The 12,288-nt window shown below is 49.8% G+C and overlaps 1 protein-coding gene across 13 annotated transcripts in view; it reads left to right on the forward strand.

The window, feature by feature from the left end:
- Positions 1-12,288, forward strand: part of WDR20 (WD repeat domain 20) — a 64,421-nt gene that overhangs the window by 29,933 nt on the left and 22,200 nt on the right. For 8 of the 13 annotated variants that reach the window (XM_047735447.1, XM_047735448.1, XM_047735437.1 and 5 more), the window contains one exon: positions 11,351-11,533. The exons of 3 other annotated variants lie outside the window; for them this stretch is intronic. In XM_047735447.1, the coding sequence (XP_047591403.1) occupies positions 11,351-11,533 (183 nt within the window). Of the gene's footprint in view, positions 1-10,883; positions 10,945-11,350; positions 11,534-12,288 lie in introns of those variants that run through there. 2 more of the 13 variants (XM_047735451.1, XM_047735446.1) reach the window with 2 other exon arrangements.

Raw genomic sequence — 12,288 nt, forward strand, 5'->3', positions numbered from 1 at the left:
TTTTCTTTTTCTTTTTTTTTTTTTTAACATCTGGTCGGGGGAAAGAAAACCATCCCGGGTGGATGGCTCAGTGGATTAAGCCTCTTCCTTCCGCTCAGGTCATGATCTCAGGGTCCTGGGATCGAGCTCCGCAGAGCCCCACATCGGGCTCTCTGCTCAGCAGGGAGCCTGCTTCCTCCACCCTCTCTCTGCCTGCCTCTCTGCCTACTTGTGATCTCTGTCTGTCAAATAAACAAATAAAATCTTTTTTTTTTTTTAAAGATTTTATTTATTTATTTGTCATAGAGAAGCGAGAGCAAGCACAGGCAGACAGAGAGGCAGGCAGAGACAGAGGGAGAAGCAGGCTCCCTGCCAAGCAAGGAGCCCGATGTGGGACTCGATCCCAGGACGCTGGGATCATGACCTGAGCCGAAGGCAGCCACTTAACCAACTGAGCCACCCAGGCATCCCAATAAATAAAATCTTAAAAAAAAAAAAATCCAAAATGTCTGAGTGGCTGTTACTGAGGCGGCCTATAAAAAGTTATTCCCTTAAAATTTGGGAGTATTTGGGGGAGATGAGGTGCACAGGACAAGTGGCCAACGGCTCCAGGGCCAAGTGAGTGGCTCCAGCGATGCTGGAACAGTGCGGAGGAAGAGGGCAGAGCGTCTCCTGGGGTCGTATTCCGAACAGGTCAGCTCTCTGTTGCTCTTGTCATGCTGAGGCTGCTTTCTGCAGCTGAGCTCTGGCTGGGTAAGAGATGAACTCTTTGAATTACATGTAGACGCCAAATAGAATATTTTGGCCACGGGGTTCATCTCCCTTCTTTGCATAAGCTAAGTTTCATGTTCTCTCATTCTTTCTTGCCTTCTGTGTGAAAACGCGGCGAGGTACTTGCTCCGGAGCTGTCATTTGGTAAAGAATTGCTGCTACACATCAGGGCCGTTTAAGGAAATCCCGTATGTGTTACAAGGATGCCCAGGTGGCTCAGTTGGTTGAGCAGCCAGCTCTTGCTTTCGGCTCCTAGTCTCGAAGTCGTGAGATCGAGCCCCGCATTGGGCTCCCCGCTCAGTGTGGTGTCTGCTCCCGATTCCTTGTCCCTCTGCCTCTCCCTGCTTCCGAGCACATGTGTGTGCTCTCTCGCAAATAAAATGAAGAAAATTTTTAAAAAAGAAATTACCGAAAGGTTTCGTGTTACGGATTCAGCAGTTCACTGTTGCAGCCTGGGTTGGGTGCTTGGGAAGACAACAGCTCGATGTGGTTTAAAGCACAGTTCTAAGCTCAGTGAGACCTTGGGCAGGTCGCCAGCACTCCCTGGGCCTCGGGGACACGATTGCTGGGAAGTTACAGGGACTCTACACACGAGTTCCTACCAAGAACGGGAGCTGCTCTGCAGCCTGAATCGGAACATCTAAAACCATCTCTGTGCTGTGCCGGCAGCAGAAGCTCACTGATCGTCCCCTGTTGGGAGACAGTGGTCCGCGGTTCCGCAGCGTGGGGGACTTGCGGCCTCGGTGCCGTCCTAGTTCACCAGTGTCACAACGCTGGTAGGTCCTAGAATTCTTCCCCAAGCCCCTTTAAGGGCGAACTTAAAAAAATTATTTTCTAAGAGTTCACAGTAAGCATTTTTTGCAGAAATAGAAACATCTTGCCTTTTCTTCCATGTGAGATGTTAGCATGCCCTTAGGAATAGGAATGCATATTTAGTCATAGTTAACAGAGGGTTTAATAAAAAAATAGGTCATTTGAATATGTCAGCGTTTTGATGTAATGAGATCTGGTCTTAGAATGTGTGCAAACTGAATTTATCTAATGTTTATTCATGGCTTCTCCTTAATGAGGAAATCAGTGCTCCGTTCGCCCGCACGACGCAGCGCCACAGCCCTCTGTAGTATTTCATGGGGCGGGGAGCGGCCTCGCCTGAACTTGGGGTTCCACTCAACAATGTGAAGAGTTGGTGAGGAGGTGGCAGCAGCTTATTAAGTTTGGCTTTTAAAAATGATCGGAGGGAAGAGGAATCAGTTTCCATAGCAAACAGTTTCCAAGTGACAGGCTGTCGGGGGAGAAATGACTCGTGATCTCGGTAGAAGCTTGTTGGAGCAGGTCCGAACTGACAGTGCTGGGCTGGTCAGCTCACCCCCCTTCCCCCACCGCGGCACCCCCTCCCCTAGCACCCCCTCCCCCCAGCAAGGCTCCAGAGAGCTCAGCTGCCCCGGCTCCCTCAGAGAAGAGTAAGCAGTTCCACAGGGTGTTGCTGGGAAAGTTCCCGAACATATCTTACGCCTTCTGTCACTGGGCACCACCATTCTGGAATGACCTGCGGGAGGGCCCCTCGCCTTCTACACCTCTTTTGCCCGTGTTCTGTGTTCTGATGCTGTCTGGCGCCGTGTCCTTCACTGCTGCCTCCCTGCATGGAGTCCCGGCTGCTGCTGAGCACGCGCACGCGGGAGGAGCTCTGAGCAGGCGTGGCGGCTGCTCGTTCCCGGGCCAGAGCCCCGCAGAAGCATGCTGGCGAGTGACATACCGTGATTTGTGTTCAGTGACGGGACGGGGTCTGGCAGGCCAGTGCCAGGGCGGGCGTGTGCGAGGTGTCTGAGGAGGAGGAGGGAGTGGAAGCTACGGAAGGGAAGGCGTGATCTGGTTCTGGAAAATTACATTGAAAGGAAACCATGGGGCGCCCGCCTGGGTGGCTCAGTGGGTTAAGCCGCTGCCTTCGGCTCGGGTCATGATCTCAGGGTCCTGGGATCGAGTCCCGCATCGGGCTCTCTGCTCAGCAGGGAGCCTGCTTCCTCCTCTCTCTCTGCCTGCCTCTCTGCCTACTTGTGAGCTCTGTCTGTCAAATAAATAAATAAAATCTTAAAAAAAAAAAAAAAAGAAAGAAAGGAAACCATGCCCTAAACTTGGCTTCTGCTGTTGTCCTTCTCCAGGACATTTAGGGAAGAAAGAATTCTCTCTCTTTTCCTTATTTATGTTTCTTCGAAGTGTTCATGAGTGATGAGAATTGTCAAAGCCTGTGATAAGCAGCAAATCCTTATGTATGCACAAGGAGAAATCCCAGTTTCAAAGGGGAGAACTAACTTTCCTGAAGTGCCTTTGAAGTTCCAGGCATTAATCTTGGGACTCTAGCCTGTTACTCCATTTTATTTTTATTTTTATTTTTTTAAGGATTTTATTTATTTGACAGAGAGAGGTCACAAGTAGGCATTGAGGCAGGCGGAGGGAGAGGGGGAAGCAGGCTCCCAGCTGAGCAGAGAGCCCGATGCGGGACTCGATCCCAGGACCCTGAGAACATGACCTGAGCCAAAGGCAGAGGCTTAGCCCACTGAGCCACCCAGGCACCCCAGCCTGTTACTCCATTTTAATAAAACAGGCCGGCAAGGTAAATGCATGGAGAAGGTAGGACCGGAGTCGGGGGCACACAGAGCAGGGCTAGGGTACTTGGTTCCCTCGGCAGGCGTAGGCAGCTGGAGTCACACAGTGATGGGATTTCAGCTCTGGGCGCTACTGCGGATGTCACCTGGTCAGCTTCCTGTCACGGCAGTGTGGCGCACTGGGAGGAGTGCAGGGGCTGGCATCGAGACCGCTGGCTTCACCACTTGCTTCCTTTTGACCGCTGAGTCCGTTTTCATATTTATAAAATGCGAGCGGCAGACATCCTCAGGCCTCGGGTTCGCAGTGAGGCCGGAAGAACCGAGCCCAAAGGTGCTTGGTGAGCTGTAGGGTGACTTCCGGTACTGGCCGCAGGTGGTTTCCTTTCACAGGTGGCACCCAGGAAGGCATTGGTTGTTAGGAGTTTGGTCGGTGGAAAGATCGCATGTTTGCTTTCATGTGTGCTGGCTGTGGGACTTCCCCGCCACTTCCAGAGTTGTTTCCTGTCTGCGCCAGTATCAGTGAGGGCATTTCTACGGCCAGGCCCTCTGTTAGGTGGAGATCGCGCGGTGAAGAAGGCAGAAGGGTTTCTGCCCTGTTTGAAACACTGAAACTGTACAATTGATTGACGTTTTTTTCCCCTACTGGGATAAGAGGTTCCAAACTTGACTGATTCCTTACTACCTCTGACATATATTTTTAAATCAGTGTTAGACTCTTTAAATACCGTTCATGCCAGTTATGCAGATACTTTGGGTGTAGCTGAAGAAGCCATGAGAGAGGCGGCTTGTGCGGGTGTGCTGCGCAGTCAGCCTGTCTCCTTGCCGCCTGAGGGCAGGTGGGCTGGCCCGTAGAGTCGGCGTCTGTGTCGGCGTCTGTGTTGGACCTTGCAGCTGACGGACCTGAACGCTGAGCTGCGCTGCTCGCCTGCGTGTGTGGTGCGGGCGTGAGATGTTTGGAAGTCGCTGTTCGGTATTTCTGTCCCTCGAGCCGGGTTATTTTCCACTGTGGTGAAGCACGCTGTGGTTGAATAGTACCTCGGACTTAGTTCCCGAAGGGAACGTATCTCAGCTCTGAGAGGCCTGTCCATGCTCATTCATGCCTGGGGCTCTGAAGGCTTCGGCATTTCCCCAGGACCACCAGCTAGCTGTGGTCCAGACCCAGACTGTGGACTCAGCCCCTGCACGCACTGGAGACCCAAACCCTGACGAGGCGGAAAGTCTCCTCCCCGAAAAACCGGAACGGTCTCTGTACTGTGCTTGTCCGCATCCCAGGTCTTAAGGTCGGACTCCAGATGTTCCCCTTCTTGCCCAGTACGTGGTCCTTCGCACTCTGGGAGTAATCGCTTGTGCATTTTTGGCTCCTGTTTTGGATGTCTGAGATGTGGGCAAGAGGAATGCTAACGGAAGGCGTGCTGCCCGTTCTCTAGTGGCCCTCGGGTCCTGTAGCCGGGACCCTTGATGTCGCTGGCACCGCTCCAGCTGCTTTTGATGGATTCATTCAGGGAGTGACTCAGCGGCCTCTTGATTTCTTGGTTGTTTTTAAAAGGAACTGGACTGGGGCACCTGGGTGGCTCCGTGCGTTGAGCCGCTGCCTTCGGCTCAGGTCATGATCTCAGGGTCCTGGGATCGAGTCCCACATCGGGCTCTCTGCTCGGCAGGGAGCCTGCTTCTCTCTCTCTCTCTCTCTCTCTCTGCCTGCCTCTCTGTCTACTTGTGATCTCTCTCTGTCAAATAAATAAATAAAATCTAAAAAATAAAATAAAATAAAAGGAACTGGACTGTCACGACGTGTGGGATACAGTTAACGCTACAACTAGTAAGTGTGGCACTCAGTGACAGTCAGGTGAGAGCAGGAAGGCATGACCTTTGTGCTGCTGTGAGCAGAGTTTGTGTGGAGACGGCACCCGGGGAAGGTATTCCAAGTGGAAGAAGGCGTGTAAGGAAAGGGAAGAGGGTGTAAGGGTGTAAGGCGCACAGGCTGTGTGTGAACAAGTGCCTTGGGAGGAAACGTGTGCGGGGGGCGATGAGGAGGTCCACGTTGGGGAGCCTTGTGGGTGCGAGCTGAGGAGTTTAGCCAGTATTAGGGCCAAGCCCTGGAGGTTTTAAGTGGGACAGTGACCTAAGGCTTCGTGAAGATGAATGTGGCATCATGTTTGGGATGAGTTGAACGTGCGTAGAAATGGGTGGAAGGACTGTTTTCTGGCAAGTTCTGTGGAACTGGTTTTTGAAGTGATTTTTGGATGGGGAGGGAGAATATAAAATGTAGGGAAAATAAAGCCCACCTTTATTACTGACACTGCCCCCCCCCCAATACATCATCATCTCACATGCTTTTTTTTCAAAAGAGGTCTTTCTGAGATACTTTCCATGTCACACCACGTGTTTCTGGGCGCTCGGGAGTATCGGGTAGCAGGTTCCGTGAAGGGCGCTCAGCACGGGCCCACAGGTCTCCTCTGAGTTCCGCTAAAGGCTGTGCCAGTCTGGAGGCCCCGGCAGTGTGAGGAGGCCCGCTGAGCCCGTGGGGGCTTTCCTTTCGCTGGGCCTTCCCCAGCAGGCCAGGCGGGGGGCTGGGGTGAAGATGTCAGCTGGAATAAGGGGCTTCTTTTACAGACCTTTGAGCGCAAGAAAGGGAAACGTGAAATTGTTTATACTTGTTGATCAAGGATTTTGATAACCAGCTTGTGTCTGTGGTAGGAATTTTTTTTTAAAGATTTTTATTTATTTATTTGACAGACAGATCACAAGTAGGCAGAGAGGCAGGCGGAGAGAGAGGAGGAAGCAGGCTCCCTGCCGAGCAGAGAGTCTGATGCAAGGCTCGATCCCAGGACCCTGAGATCATGACCCAAGCCGAAGGCAGAGGTTTAATCCACTGAGCCACCCAGGCGCCCCAAGTATGGTAGGAATTTTTAAACCATAATTTAAACTTTTTCTTCTGAGAATGAGACACTGACAGATTATTTGTAATCAGTAACTCCTTATGCAGAAGCGAATGAGCATAATATACAATTTAATCTTACCCGAAAAAATTGGAATACTTGTAGTTTCATTTGTTCAACAGACAGCACTTATGACGGACGGGGCACTCTACTGGGGCCGAATAACCAAATGTGATCTAATTCTTAACATTGGTAAGATTTTTAAAAAATACATTCTGCTGTAAATTCCTGCTTAAGAACTCAGGTAACTGGCAATAATTAGGGTGCAGATGCATTAAAAAAATCCCAAGTGTCTGTAACCCATCTATGCAGAATTCACCAGAAAGCTGAAACATAAAAGCTGATTTGGTGGGGTAATACAGCGGTAACGATTTAATAAAGAAGTTCTGCTCCTTAAAGGAGTTTTTATTGTAATTTTTTATTGTCATTGTAATTTTCTTATAATTGATGATAACAGACATAAAACCGTACTGTAATCATATAAGTGATTAAATACTAAATTTTGTGGAACGAATTAAGGACTCGAGAATTGAGATAGAGGAGCCACCCCAAGGAACGGTGGCTGGGAAAAGGCTTGTTGGAGGTGGGGCCTGAGCCACTGGGTCACATTGCCCTGGCGCATCCAAGAGAGGGAGCCCGAGAGGGGGGCTGTGTGCCTGCAGCCCACTCGGGACTGTGGCGTGGAGGCAAGCAGACGCCGGGGTGACAGGAGCTGTAGCGTGCTGTTGCCAGGCCCTGGAGGCCAGAATCCTTTCCCGGTTCTGGCTTCTCCTTGGAGGATGGCTGGCAGGTGCGTTCCGTGCCCCCTGCGGGGGGCTGTGAGGTAAGAGTTGGGAATGTGAAGCTGCTTGGGCCCAGCAAGAGTTCCGTAGGCAGACGTCAGGCCCCGGTGTGACACAAGTCAGGAGGCTCCTGAAACATTTGACCAGAGAGATAGGATGTGACAGGGACAGATTCACAAAGGTTGCTGCCCTTGGAATGCATCTGCACACCCTGTGCTTTGTGGGTCCGTTCTCAGTGGGCCTCCCCACTGCCTGGCAGGAGCGCTGGGCGCGTTGTTCTCTGAGAGGAAAGGAGCGTCTTGCCTGGGCCACCTGGCTACCCAGAGGAAAGGCAGGGTTTGGACCGAGGCCTGCCTGGCTCCGAGGCTGGGTTCTTTCTCCTCCTCGCTGGGGAGCCCACGCGGAAGAGGCATGGCTGGCTCAGGTGGTCATTACTGCTACTAAAAGGTGTGTGAGCTCAGTGTCCATGTTGGCGCCCCTCCACCCCAAAGGAGAGAGGAAGAGGAGGAAGAAGAAATAGGGCAGCAACACATCAGTGGGAAAAGAGACTGAAGTTGGTGATTGGCTGCAGAAGACAGAGGACAAGATGGGGCGAGATGATGGCCCTGTTGGAAATGAAGGCAGGCGCTGGTTACCTGGCTTTCTCGCCCTGGCCTTGGGCTCCAGAGAGCTTGGGCACCAGTGGCGGAGTCCACGGGTTTCTCAGTTATGGGCACACCTCTAGCGGTGACCTTGGGCTTCACAGTAATTCCTGTTTGCTGTTGGTAGGGGCTGTGCGGCTTGGCTGCACTTGTGCTGCTGTAGTGGGATTGGTGCCCCTGGGGGCTGGGGATGGGGAGTGACCTTAGATAAGAGATACTCTGAGTGTTTGCTGGGCCTTGGTTTACCCTGGTGCCTCCCGGGACACTGCTTCTCACCAGTGTTGAATGACCGGTTAACATTTCCAGTCTGGGGGCGCCTGGATGGCTCAGTTAGGCATCTGCCTTTGGCTCAGGTCATGGTGCCTGGGTCCTGGGATCAAGCACATCAGGGATGGAACATTCTTTGCTCAGCGGGGAGCCTGCTTCTCCCGCCACTGCTCCTGCTCTTGCGCACTTGCTCCCGCGCTCTCTGACAAATAAATAAAATCTTAAAAAAAATGTCCAGTCTGTCTGGGCTGATACTTTTCTAAAATTGAAAAAAAATATATTAATGGGGAATGAAACTGAAAAAGACATGTGGAATACAAATTCAAATTTTTATTATTAGAGTCAATGCAAAGTTCTCCCGTCTGATTGCCCTCAGAGTTTCCGAGTGCCACTCCTCTCTCTCTGTATGGACTCTTGCTGCCGACCAGCAGGCTGGCGTGGCCTGGTACAGTTTGAGAGCCCTGGTCTGGGAAGGAAGTTGTGTTTTTTTTTTTTTTTTTTTTTTAAGATTTTATTTATTTATTTGACACAGAGAGAGAGAGAGATCACAAGTAGGCAGAGAAGCAGGCAGAGCGAGAGGGGGAAGCAGGCTCCCCGCTGCGCAGAGAGCCTGATGCGGGACCCGATCCCAGGACACCGGGATCATGACCCGAGCTGAAGGCAGAGGCTTAACCCACTGAGCCACCCAGGCGCCCCGTGGGAAGGAAGTTGTTAAGCAGATTAGTAAACAGGGTATTTGGGGAGTATTTACATGATTTAAGAGTAAAAGTAATCTTTCAGTTGGCATTAAAATACATGTGATCTATTTACAGATGACATCTTTTCCTGTTAGGAGGCCAAGAGGTACAATAACCACCCCGAGAGCTGAGCTAGTGTCGTTGCGGTAAGGGCTCTGAGTTAGCTCTGCCTTAGAAGCAGTACCGGTAAAGCAGGCGCTTTTACTTCCTCTCTTGTTTCTGAGAACAGCTGGATGTCCTTTGCTCATTTAATTTGTATTAGCATGTTTTCTCTGTAATTTTTGGCTTGGCTTTGAATAGATTTTTATAATTTTATGCATAATTTTAGATATGTTTCTTAAGGGGGCAAACTTTAAAAAAAATTCTCAAAAGAGTTTTTTTTTTTTTTTTAAAGATTTTATTTATTTATTTGACAGAGATCACAAGTAGGCAGAGAGGCAGGCGGAGAGAGAGAGAGGAGGAAGCAGGCTCCCCGCTGAGCAGAGAGCCCGATGTGGGGCTCAATCCCAGAACCCTGGGATCATGACCTGAGCCGAAGGCAGAGGCTTTAACCCACTGAGCCACCCAGGAGCCCCTCAAAAGAGTTTTATATGCTATACAGAGATCATGTAATAATGTAATTGTTCGTATTTTAGATTGGTGTTTTGTCCGTAGTTGCCAGTGTCTTTTACTGTCTATTTTGAGCTCTTCCGACATTTGCTGATAACCTTCTTAGCTCTGAAATAATTTGCTGAGGTCTCTTAGCCTGGCTGCTTTTTCCCTGCCTCTAGGGCCCAGCCCGGGAGCAGCTTCTGTCCGTGGGCCTGTTTCTGGGGGCGGGGGTGGGGGCGGGGTGAGGGGCCGAGGTGGCTTGCTTTGGCTCCGCAGCTCCCTCACACCTCTGCTGGCCACAGCCTTCAGCCTGCCTCAGCACTTACTCCCTTCCCCGCTGGTCCCTTTTCGCCTTGCTGCAAGGCCGGGACTTACCTCTGTTTTGTATCGTACTTTATATTATACTTTTCAAGCCTCTTCCGTGTACGTACTCTTATTTCATCCTCCAGACAATCCCATGAGAAAGATACTCATCTCCGTTTTAACTGAGGTGAGGCTGGGAGTGTCCGCGCCGCCCGCATCCTCATTCCTCTGCCCCGGGCTCCGAGTCTACACTTCCAAATGTTCGGGTTTGGAGTTTGCTGAAAGATACCTAGAATTTTTTTTTTTTTTTTTTTAAGATTTTATTTATTTATTTGACAGAGAGAGATCACAAGTAGAGGGAGAGGAAGGCAGAGAGAGAGAGAGAGGGAAGCAGGCTTCTTGCTGAGCAGAGAGCCTGATGTGGGACTCGATCCCAGGACCCTGAGATCATGACCTGAGCCGAAGGCAGCGGCTTAACCCACTGAGCCACCCAGGCGCCCAAGATGCCTAGAATTTTGAGGTCCCCTTTTTTACTCAGTATTTATGTTTGTCATTTGGAAAGTGAAACAATCGTCAGCACAGTGTCACAGGCCTCTTTGAAGGAAAGAACTCTTCAGAACCTACCTCGGGTTGGTCAGCAGAGAACAGTAGCCGCGGCTCCAGTGGTCTTGTCGGGGGACGCGCTCAGCAGCCCGGTTGTCTGCATCTGTGACTTTCTGCTAGGGCTGGAGGGCGGCGTCCTTAATCTCCGCGTCAGCTCGGCACATTAGATTGCATAACGTTCCTCATGAAGAAGAAGAAAGTCTCGCTCTAGGGATTTGTGGGGAGGCATACTGAAACATCACTTTTTGGCCCAAGTTGGAAGTCATTTGCTTCTGACTTTGGGGTGTGTGCGTGTGTGTCCTTCTCATCCCCTTTATGGTCAAACAGACCTGGGCTCTACGTCCAGCTGCTTAGGTAGGTATGGTGACCTTGGCTGAGTTACTTCTCCTCCCTAAACTTGTTCTCTACTTTGAAGGGTCGTTGTAGGGTTTAACGGTGATGCGCGCCGTGCACTCTGAGTGTGGGCTCAGTAAGTGAAAGGTACCTCAGCACTGGTGCAGAAGAGGGACTGGGCCCCAGTAAGAAGGCACCTGCTTATAATTGGCCGCAGCAGTGGTTCTCAAATCTGAGTGGGCATCGGAATCACCTGGAAGGCTTGCTAGGCCCCCCGCTGTAGTTTTGGATTCTTTTGATCTGGGGTGGGGCTTGAGAATTTGCATTTCTGAGTTTCCAGGTGATGCTGCTGCCGCCACCCCTGGTGTGGGGACCACACTTTGAGAACCCCTGGGCTACAGGTAACTCACCAATGAGCATTTAGATGCTGTAGATCAATATGCAAGCCGAGTTTTTATGTGGTTAGAGGTACTCTGTTAGAAATTGCTTGGAATTGAATGTATTTTGCAAATACTGAATTTAGTATCTCAAGGATTTTTCCTCCTGAAGTCCAGGAGTTTTGTTAAAGACATTTTAAGAACAAGTCGTGGAGGTAACAGTTATGAGCATATTACAGATAGTCTAACAATATCAAATTGGCTGATGTATGTGAAAGTGCTTTTACAAGATGCTGAAAACTGGAAAAAAATTTTTAAATACCTTTGTTTTTAAGATTGAACATCATAATGGAGTATAAAATAGAGTAACTATTAGATTTCTCATCTCAATGTGCTGTTTACCGTATGTATTTTTCTCTTTCTCCTCCAGGCTGCTGACTTGAGTAAACCAATAGATAAAAGGATTTACAAAGGAACACAGCCTACTTGTCATGACTTCAACCACCTAACAGCCACAGCAGAAAGTGTCTCTCTCCTAGTGGGCTTTTCCGCAGGCCAAGTCCAGCTTATAGATCCAATCAAAAAAGAAACTAGCAAACTATTTAATGAGGAAGTAAGTAGCACCCTGTCTTAGCTGTTAAGAATCCCTTTAAGAATTTATACGTTCTTGCCAAGGGCAGTGGGCCTTATTTTACAGGTCAAGCTAAGCCCATTTTTCATTCTCTAACTGTCCTACCTAGTATTACCCGGTTAAATGTGGTGAACTAACTTGACTTAAACCTGTTCTTCCTCGGGGTACCTGTTCTGGGCATTTTTTATGGAGCTTGCTCAGGTGTCTGTAGCGGGTGCTTTAAAACTCTTTTATAATGGAGACGGGTGAAACTGTCACTTGATATTTATAATTTAAATAAGAAGATACAGAATTCTAGACCTTGTTCACATCACCAGAAAATTTCATGCAGATCAAAGAACTTGATAATAATTCCATAGGCCATCTAAGTGGTAGTTCGGGCTTTTGTGTCTGTATTTGACAAGCGTTTGGCTAAGGGGTAGCCTTCTTTCTCTTGGAAATACTTGCTGTAAAATCACCTTTGACATATTGAAATCCTAGCACTTAAAATTGGATCACATGATACAGTTTTTGCTAGTGACCTAGCATGTGCTGGTTTCCTAGCACCTCCGGTTTTGTTCTGGAAGGCGCCTGAGCTGCGTGAGCCATGTGTGTTCAGGAACACATCAGAACTGTTCAGCGTGGCTGTAGAAGTCGCCACATAGATCATGTGGTAAAGCTGTCACGGGGGCTTGTCGGCCCCCAGAGTTGCCACAGCATATGCAACGTCCTCCCTCCTCTGTTTCAGTGCGACTTTC

Source organism: Lutra lutra, chromosome 7 (genome assembly GCF_902655055.1).
Source record: "Lutra lutra chromosome 7, mLutLut1.2, whole genome shotgun sequence".
Lineage (NCBI taxonomy): Eukaryota > Metazoa > Chordata > Mammalia > Carnivora > Mustelidae > Lutra > Lutra lutra.